Here is a 20,456-nt window from a genome sequence, read left to right on the forward strand (position 1 = left end):
AAAAATGGGGGGAAATGGGTGAAAATGAGGATTTGGGGTTACTGGTTTGTTCTGGTTTGTACTGGTTTGGGACTGGGAGTTACTGGTTTGTACTGGTTTATACTGGGAGGGCATCGGAAGGGGATTTGAGGGGGTTTGGGGTGGAAAAAGGGTCAAAAATGGAGAAAACAGGGGGGAAATGGGGGGAAATGAGGATTTGGGGTTACTGGTTTGTACTGGTTTGGGACTGGTGGTTACTGGTTTGTACTGGTTTATACTGGGAGGGCACTGGGAGGAGATTTGGGGTGAAAAAAGGGTAAAAATTGGGGGGAAAATGGGTTAAAAATCGGGGAAAATGGGGAAAAAATGTGGGAAAATGGGGGGAAAATGAGGATTTGGGGTTACTGGTTTGTACTGGTTTGTTCTGGTTTGTACTGGTTTGGGACTGGGAGTTACTGGTTTATACTGGTTTATACTGGGAGGGCACCGGAAGGGGATTTGAGGGGGTTTGGGGTGGAAAAAGGGTCAAAAATGGAGAAAAAATGCGGGGAAATGGGGAAAAATGGGAGAAAATGGGGATTTGGGGTTACTGGTTTGTACTGGTTTGTACTGGTTTGGGACTGGTGGTTACTGGTTTGTACTGGTTTGGGACTGGTGGTTACTGGTTTGTACTGGTTTATACTGGGAGGGACTGGGAGGGCACCGGGAGGGGGTTTGGGGTGAAAAAAGGGTAAAAAACGGGGGGAAAACGGGTTAAAAATGGGGGGAAATGGGGGAAAATCGGGGGAAAATGAGGATTTGGGGTGACTGGTTTGTACTGCTTTGGGACTGGGAGTTACTGGTTTGTACTGGTTTATACTGGGAGGGTGCTGGGAGGGGATTTTGGGGGGATTTGAGGTGAAAAAAGGGTCAAAAACGGGGGAAAAACAGGTTAAAAATGGGGGGAAATGGGGAAAACCAGGGGGAAATGAGGACTTGGGGTCACTGGTTTGTACTGGTTTGGGACTGGAGGGCACTGGTTTATACTGGTTTGTACTGGTTCATACTGGTTTGTACTGGGAGGGGATTTGAGGGGATTTTGGGGGGGGTTGGGATGAAAAAAGGGTAAAAAATGGGGGAAAATGGGGAAAAATGGGGGGAAATGGGGGAAAATGAGGATTTGGGGTGACTGGTTTGTACTGGTTTGGTACTGGTTTGGGACTGGGAGTTACTGGTTTGTACTGGTTTATACTGGGAGGGGACTGGGAGGGGATTTTGGGGGCGTTTGGGGTGAAAAAAGGGTCAAAAACGGGGAAAAATGGGGGGAAATGGGGAAAAATGGGGAAAAATGGGAGAAAATGGGCATTTGGGGTGACTGGTTTGTTCTGGTTTGTACTGGTTTGGGACTGGGGGGCACTGGTTTGTACTGGTTTATACTGGGAGGGACTGGGAGGGCACCGGGAGGGGGTTTGGGGTGAAAAAAGGGTAAAAAACGGGGGGAAAACGGGTTAAAAACGGGGGGAAATGGGGGAAAATCGGGGGGAAATGAGGATTTGGGGTTAATGGTTTATACTGGTTTGTACTGGTTTGGGACTGGGAGTTACTGGTTTGTACTGGTTTATACTGGTTTGTACTGGGAGGGACTGGGGGGGATTTTTGGGGGATTTTGGGGGGATTTGGGGTAAAAAAAGGGTTAAAATGGGGAAAAATGGGGGAAAAGTGGGGAAAATGAAGATTTGGGGTTACTGGTTTGTACTGGTTTGGGACTGGGAGTTACTGGTTTGTACTGGTTTGTACTGGGAGGGGATTTGAGGGGATTTTGGGGGGGTTTCGGGTGAAAAAAGGGTCAAAAATGGGTTAAAAATGGGGGGAATTTGGGAAAAATGGGGGGAAATGGGTGAAAATGAGGATTTGGGGTTACTGGTTTGTACTGGTTTGTACTGGTTTGGGACTGGGAGTTACTGGTTTGTACTGGTTTATACTGGGAGGGCACCGGAAGGGGATTTGAGGGGGTTTGGGGTGGAAAAAGGGTCAAAAATGGGGAAAACAGGGGGGAAATGGGGGGAAATGAGGTTTTGGGGTTACTGGTTTGTACTGGTTTGGGACTGGTGGTTACTGGTTTGTACTGGTTTATACTGGGAGGGTGCTGGGAGGGGATTTGAGGGGGTTTGGGGTGGAAAAAGGGTCAAAAACAGGGAAAAATGGGGGGAAATGGGGGAAAATGAGGATTTGGGGTTACTGGTTTATAGTGGTTCATACTGGTGTAGATTGCTCTGTACTGGTCCATACTGGTCCATACTGGTTTTTACTGGTCTCCCCCCAGCTGGACGTGCAGATCATCGTGCAGGGCTGTCCCCGGCAGTGGTTTATACTGGTTTATACTGGTTTATACTGGTTTATTGCAGTGTATATTGCTGTATATTGTTCTATACTGGTTCTTACTGGTCCATACTGGTCCATACTGGTCCATACTGGTCCATACTGGTTTTTACTGGTCCCCCCCCAGCTGGACGTGCAGATCATCGTGCAGGGCTGTCCCCGGCACTGGTTTATAATGGTTTATAGTGGTTCATACTGGTGTAGATTGCTCTGTACTGGTTTATACTGGTTTATAGTGGTTTATAGCAGTGTATATTGCTGTATATTGTTCTATACTGGTCCATACTGGTTCATACTGGTTCATACTGGTTTTTACTGGTTTATACTGGTTTATACTGGTTTATACTGGTTTATAGTGGTTTATAGCAGTGTATATTGCTGTATATTGTTCTATACTGGTTCATATTGGTCTATACTGGTTCATATTGGTCCATACTGGTTCATACTGGTCCATACTGGTTTATACTGGTTTATACTGGTCTCCCCCCAGCTGGACGTGCAGATCATCGTGCAGGGCTGTCCCCGGCACTGGTTTATAATGGTTTATACTGGTTTATAGTGGTTCATACTGGTGTAGATTGCTCTGTACTGGTTTATACTGGTTTATACTGGTCCATACTGGTTTTTACTGGTCCCCCCCCAGCTGGACGTGCAGATCATCGTGCAGGGCTGTCCCCGGGCATTGCTCTATACTGGTTTATACTGGTTTATACTGGTTTATACTGGTTTATTGCAGTGTATATTGCTGTATATTGTTCTATACTGGTTTATACTGGTCCATACTGGTCCATACTGGTCCATACTGGTCCATACTGGTCCATACTGGTTTTTACTGGTCCCCCCCCAGCTGGACATGCAGATCATCGTGCAGGGCTGTCCCCGGCAGTGGTTTATACTGGTTTATACTGGTTTATACTGGTTTATACTGGTTTATACTGGTTTATTGCAGTGTATATTGCTGTATATTGTTCTATACTGGTTCATACTGGTCCATACTGGTCCATACTGGTCCATACTGGTTTTTACTGGTTTCTCCCCCCAGCTGGACGTGCAGATCATCGTGCAGGGCTGTCCCCGGCAGTGGTTTATACTGGTTTATACTGGTTTATACTGGTTTATTGCAGTGTATATTGCTGTATATTGTTCTATACTGGTTTATACTGGTCCATACTGGTCCATACTGGTCCATACTGGTTTATACTGGTCTCCCCCCAGCTGGACGTGCAGATCATCGTGCAGGGCTGTCCCCGGCACGGCGGGCGCCCGCTCTCGGCCTACCTGCAGTACCTGGAGCACCTGGGCCAGCACCGCCCGCCCCCCTCGGCCTACGAGCTGTACGCGCGCGGCTACGAGGACTACCTGCAGAGCCCGCTGCAGGTGAGACCAGTTCACACCAGTTCACACCAGTTCACACCAGTTCACACCAGTTCACACCAGTGACCCACTGGGAACCCCCCAGTAACCCCCCAGTGCTGCTCAGTAACTCCCAGTAACCCCAAACCCCAAACCAGTAACCCCCAGTAGCGAGGATTACCTGCAGAGCCCGCTGCAGGTGAGACCAGTTCACACCAGTTCACACCAGTTCACACCAGTTCACACCAGTTCACACCAGTGACCCACTGGGAACCCCCCAGTAACCCCCCAGTGCTGCTCAGTAACTCCCAGTAACCCCAAACCCCAAACCAGTAACCCCCAGTAGCGAGGATTACCTGCAGAGCCCGCTGCAGGTGAGACCAGTTCACACCAGTTCACACCAGTTCACACCAGTTCAGACCAGTTCAGACCAGTAACCCCCTGGGAACCCCCCAGTAACCCCCCAGTGCTGCCCAGTAACTCCCAGGAACCCCAAACCCCAAACCAGTCACTCCCAGTAACCCCAAACCCCAAACCAGTAAGCCCCAGTAGCGAGGACTACCTGCAGAGCCCGCTGCAGGTGAGACCAGTTCACACCAGTTCACACCAGTTCAGACCAGTGACCCACTGGGAACCCCCCGGTAACCCCCCAGTAACCCCAAACCCCAAACCAGTAACCCCAAACCCCAAACCAGTCACTCCCAGTAACCCCAAACCCCAAACCAGTCACTCCCAGTAACTCAAACCAGTCACTCCCAGTAACCCCAAACCCCAAACCAGTCACTCCCAGTAACCCCAAACCCCAAACCAGTCACTCCCAGTAACCCCAAACCCCAAACCAGTAACCCCAAACCCCAAACCAGTCACTCCCAGTAACCCCAAACCCCAAACCAGTCACTCCCAGTAACCCCAAACCAGTCGCTCCCAGTAACCCAAACCCCAAACCAGTCACTCCCAGTAACCCCAAATTCTCTCCCAGTGACCTCAAATCCTCTCCCAGTTTATCCCAGTCCCTCCCAGTTTATCCCAGTCCCTCCCAGTTTGATCCCAGTTGATCCCAGTTTAATCCCAGTCCCTCCCAGTTTATCCCAGTCCCTCCCAGTTTATCCCAGTCCCTCCCAGTTTGCTCCCAGTCCCTCCCAGTATAACCCAGTTCACCCCAGATAAATTTGGATCGATTTTGGGTCGATTTTGAGGGAATTTTGGGGAATTTTGGGGAATTTTTTTCTGAATTTGAGGTGAATTTTGGGATATTTTTGGGTTATTTTTGGGTGGTTTTTGGGGTGAATTTTGGGGTCAAATTTGGGTCATTTTTGGGTGAATTTTGGGGTGAATTTTGGGGCGCCTTTGGGCCATTTTTGGGGTGAATTTTGGGCTATTTTTGTGTGATTTTGGGGTGAATTTTGGGCCATTTTTGGGTGGATTTTGGGGTGATTTTGGGGTGATTTTGGGATGCCTTTGCTCCGTTTTTGGGGTGAAATTTGGGCCATTTTGGGGTGATTTTGGGTGATTTTGGGGTGAAATTTGGGCCATTTTTGGGGTGAATTTTGGGGTGATTTTTGTGTGATTTTTCTGCCATTTTGGGGATGAATTTTGGGGTGATTTTGGGGTGCCTTTGGGCCATTTTTGGGGTGAATTTTGGGGTGATTTTTGTGTGATTTTGGGGTGAATTTTGGGGTGATTTTTGTGTGATTTTTCTGCCATTTTGGGGTGATTTTTGGGGTGATTTTGGGGTGCCTTTTGGCCATTTTTGGGGTGAATTTTGGGCCATTTCTGGGGTGCCTTTGGGCCAATTTTTGGGTGAATTTTGGGCTATTTTTGTGTGACTTTGGGGTGAATTTTGGGCCATTTTTGGGGTAATTTTTTGGGCCATTTTGGGTGATTTTTGTGCCATTTTGGGTGATTTTTGGGGTGATTTTGGGGTGCCTTAGGCCGTTTTTGGGGTGAAATTTGGGCTATTTTTGTGTGATTTTGGGGTGAATTTTTCTGGTTTCTGGGGTGATTTTTGTGTGATTTTGGGGCGCCTTTGCTCCGTTTTTGGGGTGAATTTTGGGGTGATTTTGGGGCGCCTCTGTGCCGTTTTCGGGGTGAATTTTGGGCCATTTTTGGGGTGGATTTTGGGGTGATTTTGGGGCGCCTCTGTGCCGTTTTTGGGGTGAATTTTGCTCCGTTTTTGGGGTGGATTTTGGGGTGATTTTGGGGCGACTCTGTGCCGTTTTCGGGGTGCATTTTGGGCCATTTTTGGGTGATTTTGGGGTGATTTTGGGGCGCCTTTGCTCCGTTTTCGGGGTGAATTTTGGGCCATTTTTGGGTGATTTTGGGGTGATTTTGGGGCGCCTCTGTGCCGTTTTCGGGGTGCATTTTGGGCCATTTTTGGGGTGGATTTTGGGCCATTTTTGGGGTGATTTTGGGGCTCCTCTGTGCCGTTTTCGGGGTGCATTCCCTGGTTTTTGGGGCCCCCAGCCGCTGATGGACAACCTGGAGTCGCAGACGTACGAGGTGTTCGAGAAGGACCCCATCAAGTACTGCCAGTACCAGCAGGTGCGCCCTCATTTGCATCTCATCTGCATAGCCACGCCCGCCTCCTCACCCGTTCCCCGCCTTCTTTAACCCTCATTTGCATATTCACCCTGCTGTTTTGCATGGCCGCCTCCCCTCTGGTCCCTTTCCGTGTTCTCAGAGCCAGCTCTCCCTTCATTTGCATAAATTAGCAATTTATGCAAAATAGTCTGTGGCTAGCATGAATTATTCAGCAATTTGCATAAACAAATCGAGGGGTTGCGTAGAATGATCCCATTTGCATGAATCATCATAAAATTACAGGAGTTTCTGATCTGAATGAATTAGCTGCTGATTAGCATACGCTGATTGATGATCTGTGTTAATGATTGATTTGCATATGCTAATTAGTGACTTGAATAGCTAAACAGCTGGTTTGTGTGGCACGTTATTTGGATTACAATATTCAATAAGTAATATGCATAATTTAGTCAGTGATTTGCATAGTTCTGTCTGCTATTTGCATGGTTTAATTGGCAATTTGCATAATTTAACAGATGATTTGCATTATTACGACGCTAATTTGCATAAACTTCATTGCAGTTGTATAACATTCCTGATTTCCATGTTAATGAGCCTGTTTGCATGCTAATTATTACATTTGCATAGCGCAACCCTATTCGCTGTGCTGTGTTCCTAATTTGCATAAAAACACATGATTTACATAAAACTAACATCAAGGCCATTTAAAAATGGGCTTAATTTGCATAGCCACGCCTTTTCTGGGGGAATGTTCATGCTTTATGTGGGTCTAATTTGCATAACAGCGCTCCTAATTTGCATGGAGCAGCTTTGATTTGCATGCAGGTGCCCCTAATTTGCATACACTGGTCTTTAATTTGCATGTCATAGCTGTGATGGGTGTGGCTGCCTTCCTAATTTGCATAGCCACTCCCATGGTTTGTGTAGGCTGCCTGATGGGGGTGTTTGGGCGTGGCCACCCTCTCTGATTTGCATAAATTTGCATAATCGCAGGCCATCTTCAGGTGCCTGCAGGACCGAGTCCCTGAGGGGGAGCGAGAGACCAACGTGCAGTGAGTGCCCAAAATTCACCTCAAAATCACCCCAAAATCACCCCAAAATCACCCCAAAATCACCCCAAAATCACCCCAAAAATCACCCCAAAATCAGCCAAAAATTACCCCAAAATCACCCCAAAATCACCTCAAAAATCACCAAAATTCACCCCAAAATCAGCCCAAAATCACCCCAAAATCACCCCAAAATCACCCCAAAAATCACCCCGAAATCAGCCAAAAATTACCCCAAAATCACCCCAAAATCACCTCAAAAATCACCAAAATTCACCCCAAAATCACCCCAAAATCACCCCAAAATCACCCCAAAATCACCCCAAAATCACCCCAAAATTACCCCAAAAATCACCCCAAAATGACCCCGAAATTACCAAAAAATTACCCCAAAAATCACCTCAAAAATCACCGAAATTCACTCCAAAAATCACCCCGAAATCACCCCAAAAATCACCCCGAAATCACCCCAAAATCACCCCAAAAATTATCCGAAAATCACCCCAAAATCACCCCAAAAATCACCCTGAAATCAGCCAAAAATTACCCCAAAATGACCCCCAAAATCACCCCAAAATCACCCCAAAAATTATCCCAAAATCACCCCAAAATCAGCCCAAAATTACCCCAAAAATCACCCCGAAATCAGCCAAAATCACCCCAAAATGACCCCAAAAATTTACACAAAATCACCCCAAAATCACCCCAAAATCAGCCAAAAATCACCCCAAAAATCACCCCAAAATGACCCCGAAATTACCAAAAAATTACCCCAAAAATCACCCCAAAATTACCCCAAAAATCACCTCAAAAATCACCGAAATTCACCCCAAAAATCACCCCAAAATCAGCCAAAATCACCCAAAATCACCCCAAAATCACCCAAAATCACCCCAAAATCACCCGAAAATAACCCCAAAAAACACCCGACATTCACCCCAAATTGCCCCAAAATTCACCCCAAAATTCACCCCAAAATCACCCCAAAAATCACCCAAAAATTATCAAAAAATCACCCCAAAAATCAACCCAAAATTGACACAAAAATCACCCCAAAATGACCCCAAAATTACCCCGAAATTACCAAAAAATTACCCCAAAAATTACCCGAAAAATCACCCCCAAAATCACCCAAAATCACCCCAAAATTACCCCAAAAATCACCCCAAAATTACCAAAAAGTTACCCCAAAATCACCCCAAAATTACCCCAAAATCACCGAAATTCACCCCAAAAATCACTGAAATTCACCCCAAAAATCACCCCCAAATTATCCCAAAATCACCCCAAAATTCACCCGAAATTACCCCAAAATTACCCCAAATCTATCCCAAAAATCACCCCAAAATTCATCCAAATTCAACCCAAAATTACCCCAAATTCACCCCAAAAATCACCCAAAATTACCCCCAAAATCACGAAAATTCACCCCAAATTCACCCCAAAATTACCCCAAAATTCACTCAAAATTACCCTAAAAATCACCAAAATTCACTCCAAAATTACCCCAAAATTTGCCCAAAATCACCCCACAATTACCCCAAAATTACCCCAAAAATCACAAAAATTTACCCCAAAATTCACCCAAAATTCACCCCAAAATTCCCCGAAAAATCACCCAAATTCACCCTAAAATTTACACAAAATCACACAAAATTCAGCCGAAATTTACCCAAAAATCACCGAAATTCAACCCAAAATTTACACAAAATTCACCCCAAAATGACCCCAAAAATCACCCAAAATTTACACAAAAATCACCCCAAAATTTACACAAAATTCACCTCAAAATTACCCAAAAATTACCCCAAAATCACCCAAAATTCACCCCAAAAATTACCCCAAAAGTCGCCAAAAATTACCCCAAAATTCCCTAAAATTCACCCAAAATTTCCCGGAAATTCACCCCAAAATTACCCCAAAATCACCCAAAATTTACACAAAATTCACCCAAACATCACCGAAATTCCAGCAAAAATTAACCCAAAATTCACCCAAAATTACCCCAAAAATAACCCCAAAATTGACCCAAAATTCAGCCCAAAATCCCCCAAAAATAACCCCAAAATTCACCCCAAAATCCCCCAAAATTCACCCCAAATCACCCCAAATTCGCCCTCTTTCGGGTTGAATTTTCCCATTTTTGGGGTGCTTTTTGGGGTGAATTTGGGCGATTTTGGGGTTTTTTTGGCTTCCTGACCAATTTTTGGGGTGAATTTTCTCATTTTTGGGGCGATTTTGGGGGTTTTTGGTTCCTGACCCAGTTTTGGCTGAGTTCTCCCATTTTTGGGGTTTTTGGGGGTGAATTTTGGGGTTTTTTGGGTTTTTTTTGGGGTGGTTTAGGGGTTTTTGTGGTTCCTGCCCCATTTTTGGGGTGAATTTGGGGGATTTTGGGTTTTTTGGGGTTCCTGACCCACTTTTGGGATGAATATTGGTCATTTTGGGGGGATTTTGGGGTGAATTTTCCCATTTTTGGGGTTTCTGCGTGGGATTTTTGGGGTTTTTGTGGTTCCAACTCCAGTTTTGGGGTGAATTTTTCAATTTTTGGGTTTTTTTTGGGTGAATTTTCCCATTTTGGGGGCAATTTTGGGGTGAATTTGGGGGATTTTGGGGTTTTTGGGGTTCCTGACCCACTTTTGGGGTGAATTTTGGTGATTTTGGGGTGAATTTTCCTATTTCAAGGGGGTTTTTGGGGTGAATTTTCCCATTTTTGGGGTTTTTTTGGGGTGGTTTTTGGTGTTTTTGGGTTTCCCGACCCCGATTTTGGGGTGAATTTGGGTGATTTTGGGGTTTTCCTCACCCATTTTTTGGGTTATTTTGGGGTGAGTTTGGGGGATTTTGGGGTTTTGGGGTCTATCTCCGATTTTGGGGTGAATGTTGGGGTTTTTAGGGTGATTTTTGGGGTGGTTTTTCGGGGTTCCAGACCCATTTTTGGGGGTGGATTTTCTCATTTTGGGGTTTTCTGGGGTGGATTTTGGGGTTTTTGGGGTGGTTTTTGGGTTTTTGGGGTTCCAGACCCATTTTTGGGGTGAATTTTCCCATTTTGGGGTTTTTGGGGTGAATTTTGTGTTTTTTGGGGTTTTTTTGGGGTGGTTTTTTTGGGTTTTTGTGGTTCCTGACCCTGATTTTGGGGTGAATTTGGGTGACTTTGGGGTTTTTGGGGTGGTTTTGGGGTGATTTTGGGTGATTTTGGTGTTTTTAGGGTGGTGATGGTGCTGGGCGCCGGGCGGGGCCCGCTGGTGGCCGCCGTGCTCAGGGGGGATTTTGGGGTGGATTTTGGGGTTTTTGGGGTTCCTGACCCATTTTTGGGGTGCTTTTGTGGTGAATTTGGAGGATTTTGGGGTTTTTTGGGCTCCTGACCCATTTTTTGGGTTATTTTGGGGTGAATTTGGGGGATTTTGGGGTTTTGGGGTCTATCTCCGATTTTGGGGTGAATTTTGGGGTTTTTAGGGTGATTTTTGGGGTGGTTTTTTGGGGCTCCTGACCCATTTTTGGGGGTGGATTTTCTCATTTTGGGGTTTTCTGGGGTGAATTTTGTGTTTTTTGGGGTTTTTTGGGGTGGTTTTTTTGGGTTTTTGTGGTTCCTGACCCTGATTTTGGGGTGATTTTGGGTGATTTTGGTGTTTTTAGGGTGGTGATGGTGCTGGGCGCCGGGCGGGGCCCACTGGTGGCCGCCGTGCTCAGGGGGGATTTTGGGGTGGATTTTGGGGTTTTTCGGGTTTCTGGGTGGGGTTTTTGGGGTTTTTGGGGTGATTTTGGGGTTTTTGCGGTTCCTGACACCGATTTTGGGGTGATTTTGGGGGATTTTGGTGTTTTTAGGGTGGTGATGGTGCTGGGCGCCGGGCGGGGCCCGCTGGTGGCCGCCGTGCTCAGGGGGGATTTTGGGGTGGATTTTGGGTTTTTTTGGGGTGTTTTTTGGGTTTTTTGGGGTTTCTGGGTGGGTTTTTGGGGTTTTTTGGGTGAATTATCCCGATTTTGGTGTTTCCAGGGTGGTGATGGTGCTGGGCGCCGGGCGGGGCCCGCTGGTGGCCGCCGTGCTGCGCGCCGCTCGCCAGGCCGGGGCGCGGGTGCGGCTCTACGCCGTCGAGAAGAACCCCAACGCCGTGGTGACGTGAGTCTGATCGATAACCCATCGATAACCCATCCATAACCCATCGATAACCCATCGATACCCATCAATATCCATCAATACTGATCAATACCCATCAATAACTGATCAATAACCCATCGATAACCCATCGATACTGATCAATAACCCATCGAGAGCCGATTGATAACCATCAATACCCATCAATATGGTCCATACTGATCAATACTTACCAATAACCAATTAATACCCATCGATACCCATCGATGCCCATCAATAACCCATCAATACCCATCAATACCGATCAATACTGATCAATACCCATCAATACTGATCAATAACCCATCGATACCCATCGATGCCCATCAATAACCCATCAATACCCATCAATACCCATCAATACTGATCTATAACCCATCGATAACCCGTCAATACCCATCAATAACCCATCAATACCCATCAATACCCATCAATACCCATCAATAACCTTTAGTATTGATCAGTACCCATCAATACCCATCAATAACCCACCAATACCAATCAATACCCATCAATAACCCATCAATAGCCCTTAGTATTGATCAATAACTCATCAATACCCATCAATACCCATCAATAGCCCTTAGTATTGATCAATAACCCACCAATACCCATCAATACCCATCAATATCCATCAATAGCCTTTAGTATTGATCAATAACCCATCAATAACCCATCAATACCCATCAATAGCCCTTAGTATTGATCAATAACCCATCAATAACCCATCAATAACCCATCAATAGCCCTTAGGATTGATCAATAACCCACCAATACCCATCAATAACCATCAATATCCATCAATAGCCTTTAGTATGGATCAATAACCCATCAATAACCCATCAATACCCATCAATATCCATCAATAGCCTTTAGTATGGATCAATAACCCATCAATAACCCATCAATAAGCATCAATATCCATCAATAGCCTTTAGTATTGATCAATAACCCATCAATAACCCATCAATAGCCCTTAGTATTGATCAATAACCCATCAATAACCATCAATATCCAGCAATAGCCCTTAGTATTGATCAATAACCCATCAATAACCTATCAATAACCCACCAATAGCCCTTAGGATTGATCAATAACCCACCAATACCCATCAATAACCATCAATAGCCTTTAGTATTGATCAATAACCCATCAATAACCCATCAATAACCCATCAATAGCCCTTAGTATTGATCAATAACCCATCAATAACCCATCAATACCCATCAATAACCTATCAATACCCGTCAATAGCCTTTAGTATTGATCAATAACCCATCAATAACCCATCAATAACCCATCAATAGCCCTTAGGATTGATCAATAACCCATCAATAACCCATCAATCCTGATCAATAACCCATTAATTCCCAATCAATACCGATCAATACCCGATCAATAACCTAATCGATACCGATCAATAACCCATTAATTCCCAATCAATACCGATCAATACCCGATCAATAACCTAATCGATACTGATCAATAACCCATTAATTCCCAATCAATACCGATCAATAGCGATCAATTCCCGCCTGTGGGCTCTGATCCCGATCAACGGCCGGCAGGGGGATGGGGGCGGGTTATTGATCACCAATAACTTATTGATCCCTGATCGGAACCTCGTCCTGATCGATTGGGGGCTATTAGCGATTATTAACGAGCTCATTAGTGCTAATTAACATGAATGGCAGCTATGAATGCTTTAATTAAGGCTAATTAGGGCTAATTAAGGGCAAAAAAAGGGCATAGGGGGTGCAGTGGGGGTTATTGATCACCGATAACTCATTGATCCCTGATCGGAACCTCATCCTGATCGATTGGGGCATTATTAATGATTATTAACAAGCTCATTAGTGCTAATTAACATGAATGAGAGCTGTTAATGCATTAATGAAGACTAATTGGTGCTAATTGAGAGCAGAAAAGTGGCATAGGGGGTTCAATGGGGGTTATTGATCACCGATAACTCATTGATCCCTGATCGGAATGGCGTCCAGATCGATTGGGGGTTATTAACGGTTATTAATGAGCTAATTAGTGCTAATTAACATGAATGGGAGCTATGAATGCATTAATTAGGACTAATTAGGGCTAATTAAGAGCAGAAAAGTGGCATAAGGGGTGCAATGGGGGTTATTGATCACCGATAACTCATTGATCCCTGATCGGAATTGCATCCTGATCGATTGGGGGCTTATTAGTGATTATTAACGAGCTAATTAGGGCTAATTAACATGAATGGGAGCTATTAATGCATTAATTAAGACTAATTGGTGCTAATTGAGAGCAGAAAAGTGGCATAGGGGGTGCAATGGGGGTTATTGATCACCGATAACTCATTGATCCCTGATCGGAACCTCGTCCAGATCGATTGGGGGGTTATTAGCGATTATTAATGAGCTCATTAGTGCTAATTAACATGAATGAGAGCTATTAATGCATTAATTAAGACTAATTGGTGCTAATTGAGAGCAGAAAAGTGGCATAGGGGGTGCAATGGGGGTTATTGATCACCGATAACTCATTGATCCCTGATCGGAACCTCGTCCTGATCGATTGGGGGGTTATTAATGATTATTAATGAGCTCATTAGGGATAATTAACATGAATGAGAGCTGTTAATGCATTAATGAAGACTAATTGGTGCTAATTGAGAGCAGAAAAGCGGCATAGGGGGTGCAGTGGGGGTTATTGATCACCGATAACTCATTGATCCCTGATCGGAACCTCGTCCTGATCGATTGGGGGGGGTTATTAGTGACTATTAATGAGCTCATTAGTGCTAATTAACATGAATGAGAGCTGTTAATGCATTAATGAAGACTAATTGGTGCTAATTGAGAGCAGAAAAGTGGCATAGGGGGGGCAATGGGGGTTATTGATCACCGATAACTCATTGATCCCTGATCGGAACGGCGTCCAGATCGATTGGGGGGTTATTAACGATTGCTAACGAGCTAATTAGTGCTAATTGCGGCTGATCAGGCTGGAGAACTGCCAGTGGGAGGAGTGGGGCTCGCAGGTGTCGGTGGTGTCGCGGGACATGCGGGGCTGGGCCGCGCCCGAGCCGGCCGACCTGGTGGTGTCGGAGCTGCTGGGCTCCTTCGGGGACAACGAGCTGTCCCCCGAGTGCCTGGACGGGGCCCGGGGCTGCCTCAAAGGTGGGTGAGAAACGGGGCGAGAAACGGGGAAAACGGGCAAAAAAAACCCCGAGAAAATCCGGGGAGAAACGGGGGAAAAACGGGGGAAAAACGGGGAAAAAATGGGGAAAAACGGGCAAAAAATGGAGAAAAAATGGGAAAAGCGGCACAAAAGTGGGGGGAAAATGGGGGGGATTTGGGGAAAATGGGGGGAAAGGGTGGGGGAAGGGGTGAGGAAAAATTGGGAATGGGAAAAAAAAGGGGAAAATTAAAGTGGAAAAAATTTGGGGGAAAATGGGCAAAAAATGGGGAAAACGGGAAAATAATGAAAAAATGGGGATAAAAAGGGGAAAATTGGCACAAAAGTGGGGAAAAAAATGGGGGGGAAATTGGGGAAAATGGGGGGAAAGGGTGGGGGAAGAGGAGAGGAAAAATTTGGAATGGGAAAAAAAAGGCAGGAAAAAATTGGGGGAAATTTTGGGGGAAAATGGGCAGAAAATGGAGAAAATGGAAAAAAGGAAAGGAAAAATAGGAATAAAAATGGGAATAAAAAAGGGAAAATCGGCACAAAAGTGGGAAAAAAAATGCGATTTTTTTTTGTGGGTAAAAGTCTCATTTTTCTGAGGAAGAAATTGGGTTTTTGAGGGGAAAAAATTGGATTTTTTTAAGGGGGGAAAAATTGGAATTTTTTTGGGGAAAAAATTTTATTTCTTTTGGGGGGAAAGAAGCGATTTTTGGGGTGGAAACGGGGGAGAAAAAAATGGGATTTTTAAGGGGAAAAAAAAAGGATTTTTAAGCGGAAAAAATTGGGTTTTTTTGGGGGAAAAATCGTATTTTTAAGCGGAAAAATTGGGGTTTTTTGGTGAAAAAAAGGGATTTTTTGGGGAATTTGGTGTGGGCGGAATTGGGGTTTTTGGTGATCCTGAATTTGCGTTTTTGGGGTGTTTTTGGGGTCAGAGGACGGCGTGTCCATCCCGCAGTCGTACACCTCCTTCCTGGCGCCCGTCTCCTCCTCCAAGCTCTACAACGAGGTGCGCGGCTGCCGCGAGCACGACCGGCACCCCGAGGTACGGAACGGGGCAAAAACGGGGGGAAACGGGAAAAAAACGGGGGGAAAATGGGGAAAAAACGGGGGGGAAAACAGGAAAAACGGGGGGGAAAATGGGGAAAAAACGGGGGGGAAATGGGGAAAAAAACGGGGGGGGGAAATGGGGAAAAAAAACGGGGGGAAACGGGGAAAAATGGGGGGGAAAATGGGAAAAAAAACGGGGGGAAATGGGAAAAAACGGGGGGGGGGAAATGGGGAAAAACGGGGGGGAAACGGGGAAAAAACGGGGGGAAACGGGGATAAAATGGGGGGGGAAATGGGGGGAAAATGGGATTTTGGGGGGAAAACGGGAAAAAATGACGGGGGGAAAATGGGAAAAAAAACGGGGGGAAACGGGACAAATATGGGGGAAAATGGGAAAAAAACGGGGAGAAATGGGAAAAAACGGGGGGGGAAACGGGAAAAAACGGGGGGAAATGGGGAAAAATATGGGGGAAAATGGGAAAAAATGGGGGGGAAATGGGGATAAAATGGGAAAATATGGGGGGAAATGGGGAAATTTGGGGGGGAAATGGGGGAAAAAAATGGGGGAAATTGGGGGTGAAATGGGAAATTTGGGGGGGAAATAGGGGGAAATGGGGAAAAATATGGGGGAAATGGGGAAAATTGGGGGAGGAAATGGGAAAATTTGGGGGGGGAAATGGGGGGGAAATTGGGGAAGTGGGGAAAAATGGGGGAAAATGGGGTAAAAATGGGGGAAAATGGGGGAAAAAATGGGGGAAAATGGGGTAAAAATGGGGGGGAAATGGGAAAAAAACGGGGGGGAAATGGAGATAAAATGGGAAAAAAATGGGGGGGGGAAATGGGGAAAAATGGGGGGAAATGGGGGAAAATGGGGAAATTTGGGGGGGGGAAATGGGGAAAATTGGGAGGAAATGGGAAAATTAGGGGGGGAAATGGGGAAAATGGGGGGAAATGGGGAAAAATGGGAAAAATGGGGGAAAATGGGAAAATTTCAGGAAGAAATGGGGAAAACATGGGGGGAACATGGAGGGAAATGGGGGAAAATTGAGGGTGAAATGGGGGAAAATGGGGGGAAAAATGGGGGGGAAATGGGGGAAAATGGGGAAATTTGGGGGCGAAGATGGGGAAAAAATGGGGGAAATTGGGGGTGAAATGGGAAATTTGGGGGGGAAATGGGGGGAAATGGGGAAAAATATGGGGGGAAATGGGGAAAATTGGGAGGAAATGGGAAAATTTGGGGGGAAATGGGGAAAAAATGGGGGGAAATGGGAAAAAAACAGGGGGAAACGGGAAAAATGGGAAAATTTGGGGAGAAAATGGGGGGGAAATGGGGAAATTTGGGGGGGAAATGGGATTTTTGGGAGGAAAATGGGGAAAAATTGGGAGGGAAATGAGAAAATGGGGGAAAATGGGGAAAAATGGAAAAAACGGGGGGGGAAAATGGGAAAAATGGGGGGAAATGGGGATAAAATGGGGGAAACGGGAAAAATGGGGGGGGGAAATGGGAAAATTGGGGGGAAATGGGGATAAAATGGGGGGAAAATGGGGAAATTTGGGGGGAAATATGGGGGAAAATGGGAGGAAATGGGAAAATTTGGGGAGAAAATGGGGGGAAATGGGGGAAAATTGGGGGAAAATGGGGAAAATGGGAAAATTTCAGGAAGAAATGTGGAAAACATGGGGGGAACATGGAGGGAAATGGGGGAAAATTGGGGGTGAAATGGGGGGAAATGGGGGGAAATGGGAAATTTGGGGAGGAAATGGGAAAAATGGGGAAAATGCCAAAAATGGGGAAAATGGGGGGATATTGGGAAAATTTTGGGAAGAAATGGGGAAAAATGGGGAAAATGGGGGGAAATTGGGGGCAAAATGGGGGAAAATGTAGTAAAAATTGGGGAAAATTGGAAAAAAAGGGGGGGAAATGGGGGAAAATGGGAAAAGTTGGGGGGAAATGGGATTATTTGGGAGGGAAATGGGGGAAAATGGGAAAAATGGGGGGAAGATAGGAAAAATGGGGGAAAGGGGGGGAAAAATGGGCACATTTGGGGGAGAAAATGGGATTTTTGGGGGCAAAATGGGGGAAAAAAGGAAGAAATCGGGTAAAAAACCCAGAAAAAATGGGAAAAGTTGGAAAAAAAATGGGGAAATGGCAGAAAAGCGGGGGAAAAAATGGGGAAACTGGAAAAAAAACGGGAAAAATGGGAAAATTTGGGAGAAAAACGGGGAAGAAATGGGAATTTTGGGAGGATAGAGAAGAAGAAAATGGGGAAAATTGAGGGAATTTGGGGCTAAAAGGGGAAAATTGGAGTTTTTTGGGGAAATTTGGGGGAATTTTGCAGGCGCAGTTCGAGACCCCGTACGTGGTGAGGCTGCACAACTTCCACCAGGTGGCGCCGCCGCTGCCCTGCTTCACCTTCCAGCACCCCAATCCCGGTGAGGAACGTTCCGGAAACAGCCGGGAAAATCCCGGAGATCCTCGGGGAAAAGTCCAGGAAATTTCAGGGAAAGTCAGGGGAAAAATTAGGAAAAAATGCCAAAAATTTTGGGGAAAAACGGTGAAAATGCCAAGAGAAAAAGGTGAAAATTCCGAAAAAAAATCCCCTAATTTAAGCAAAAATGTGGGAAAAAACCCAGAAAATTCTAGGAAAAAATCTCCCAGAATTGCAGAAAAAAAGGTGAGAGGTTGATCAAAAATCTTCGAAATTTAGGGGAAATAAAACATCTTAAAATTCCCAAAAAGAGTCTGAAAAAGGGAAAAGATTTCAGGAAAATTCCTGAAAATTTCAGGGAAAAAATAGCCCAAAAATCAGAATAATCAGGATTAAAATCATCAGAAAATCAGGGAGAAAAATCCTCAAAACCGAAAAAAAAAAATTTCTGAAAAAATATTGGGAAAAGCCCTCAAAAAATCAGAAAAAAACCCCAGAAAAATCAGGAAAAAAATGCAAAAAAAAAAAAGGAAAAAATTGAAAAAATTGCAGAAAAATATGAAAAAATTGTAAAAGTGATGAAAATTGGGGAGAAAAATGTGGGAATTTTTGGGTTTTCCAGACCCTTCCCCTGACAAAATTTACCCCAAAAAATTGCAACAAAATTTAACCAAAATTGAATAAAAATTTTTCCAAATTTTAGGAAAAATTCCCTTTAAAAATTCCAGAAAAAAGTGACCAAAATTGAACAAAAATTCTGGTTTTTAGGAGAAGAAAAACCCCTCTAAAATTTTAGAAATAATCAGGAAAAAAAATCCCCAAAATCAGGAGAAAATTTGCCGGAAAAACATCCAGGAAATGAGAAATAAACCCCCCGAAATCAGGAAAAAATCCCCCAAAATATCAGAATAATCAGGATAAAAATCATCAGAAAATCAGGAAAAAAATCATCAGAAAATCAGGAAAAAAATCCAAAAAACCGAGAAAAAAAAATCTGAAAAAATATCAGGAAAAGGCCTCAAAAATCAGAAAAAAACCCCCAGAAAAATCAGGAAAAAAAATGTAAAAAAAAATTGAAAAAATTGCGGGAAAAATACAAAAAAATTCCCAAAAAGTGCTGAAAATTGGGGACAAAAATTAGGGAATTTTTGGGTTTTCCAGACCCTTCCCCTGACAAAATTTAACCAAAATTGAACAAAAAATTCTCCAAATTTTAGGAAAAAAAGCCTTTAAAAATCTCAGAAAAAATCAGGAAAAAAATCCCCAAAATCGGGAGAAAATCCACAGCAAAAACATCAAAAAAATAAGAAAGAAACCCCCCAAAATCTGGGAAAAATACCCGAAAAACCAGAATAATTAGGATAAAAATCATCAGAAAATCAAGATAAAAATCATCAGAAAATCAGGATAAAAAACGGGAAAACCACGAAAAAAAATTCTGAAAAAATATTGGGAAAAGGCCTCAAAAAATCTGAAAAAAACCAGAAAAAATCAGGAAAAAAAACGCAAAGAAAACGCAAAAAAAATTTGAAAAAACCTCTAAAAAATTGCGGAAAAAATATGAAAAAATTCCAAAAAATGCTGAAAATTGTGGACAAAAATTTGGGAATTTTTGGGCTTTTCCAGACCCTTCCCCTGACAACAGCCGCTACACGGAGCTCAGCTGGCAGGTGCAGGTGGGCACCGTCCTGCACGGCTTCGCCGGCTACTTCGAGACGCGGCTCTACGGCGACGTCACCCTCAGTGAGGGCGGGGCCGGGGGGCGGGGCTTAGCGGGGCGGGGCCTCGGCGTGGGAGGGAGGAGAAAACCGGGGGAGAAATGAAAAAATTTGGGCGGAAAAAGGAGAAAAAATGGGGGGAAAATGGAAAAATATTGGGGAGAAATGAGGCTAAAGGGGTTAAAAGTGGGCGTGGTTTGGCATTTGGGGCGGGGCTTAGCGGGGTGTGGCTCCGGGGTGGGGCTGGGTGGGAGGTGGGAGAAATTCGGGGGAGAAATGAAAAAATTTGGGTGAAAAATGGAGGAAAAATGGGAAGAAAATGGAGATAAAGTAAGGAAAAGGGGTGGGGTTTGGGTTGGGGGAGGAGCTTAAGGGGGTGTGGCTGTGTGGGCGTGGCCACGTAGGAAACGGAAGAAGTTTTGGGGGGAAATGAAGAAATTTGGGGGAAAAATTGGGAAAAATTGGGAAAAATGGGAAAATATTGGGGAGGAATTAGGCTAAGGGAGTAAAAAGTGGGCGTGGTTTGGCATTTGGGGCGGGGCTTAGCGGGGCGTGGCTCCGGGGTTGGAGGCGGGAGAAAATCGGGGGGGAAATGAAAAAATTTGGGCAGAAAACGGTGGAAAAATGGGGGGGAAATGGAGATAAAGGGAAAAAAAGGGGCGGGGTTTGGGTTGGGGAGGGGCTTAAA

At 44.8% G+C, this 20,456-nt stretch overlaps 1 protein-coding gene across 1 annotated transcript in view; it reads left to right on the forward strand.

Annotated features, from left to right (window-relative positions):
• Positions 1-20,456, forward strand: part of PRMT5 (protein arginine methyltransferase 5) — a 39,130-nt gene that overhangs the window by 14,798 nt on the left and 3,876 nt on the right. The window contains exons 8-15 of the mRNA XM_038126545.1: positions 3,553-3,714; positions 6,154-6,231; positions 7,225-7,283; positions 11,269-11,391; positions 14,395-14,570; positions 15,507-15,616; positions 17,961-18,054; positions 19,677-19,793. Coding sequence (XP_037982473.1) covers positions 3,553-3,714; positions 6,154-6,231; positions 7,225-7,283; positions 11,269-11,391; positions 14,395-14,570; positions 15,507-15,616; positions 17,961-18,054; positions 19,677-19,793 — 919 coding nt within the window. The remainder of the gene's footprint in view (positions 1-3,552; positions 3,715-6,153; positions 6,232-7,224; positions 7,284-11,268; positions 11,392-14,394; positions 14,571-15,506; positions 15,617-17,960; positions 18,055-19,676; positions 19,794-20,456) is intronic.

Source organism: Motacilla alba, unplaced genomic scaffold (assembly GCF_015832195.1).
Source record: "Motacilla alba alba isolate MOTALB_02 unplaced genomic scaffold, Motacilla_alba_V1.0_pri HiC_scaffold_35, whole genome shotgun sequence".
Classification (NCBI taxonomy): domain Eukaryota; kingdom Metazoa; phylum Chordata; class Aves; order Passeriformes; family Motacillidae; genus Motacilla; species Motacilla alba.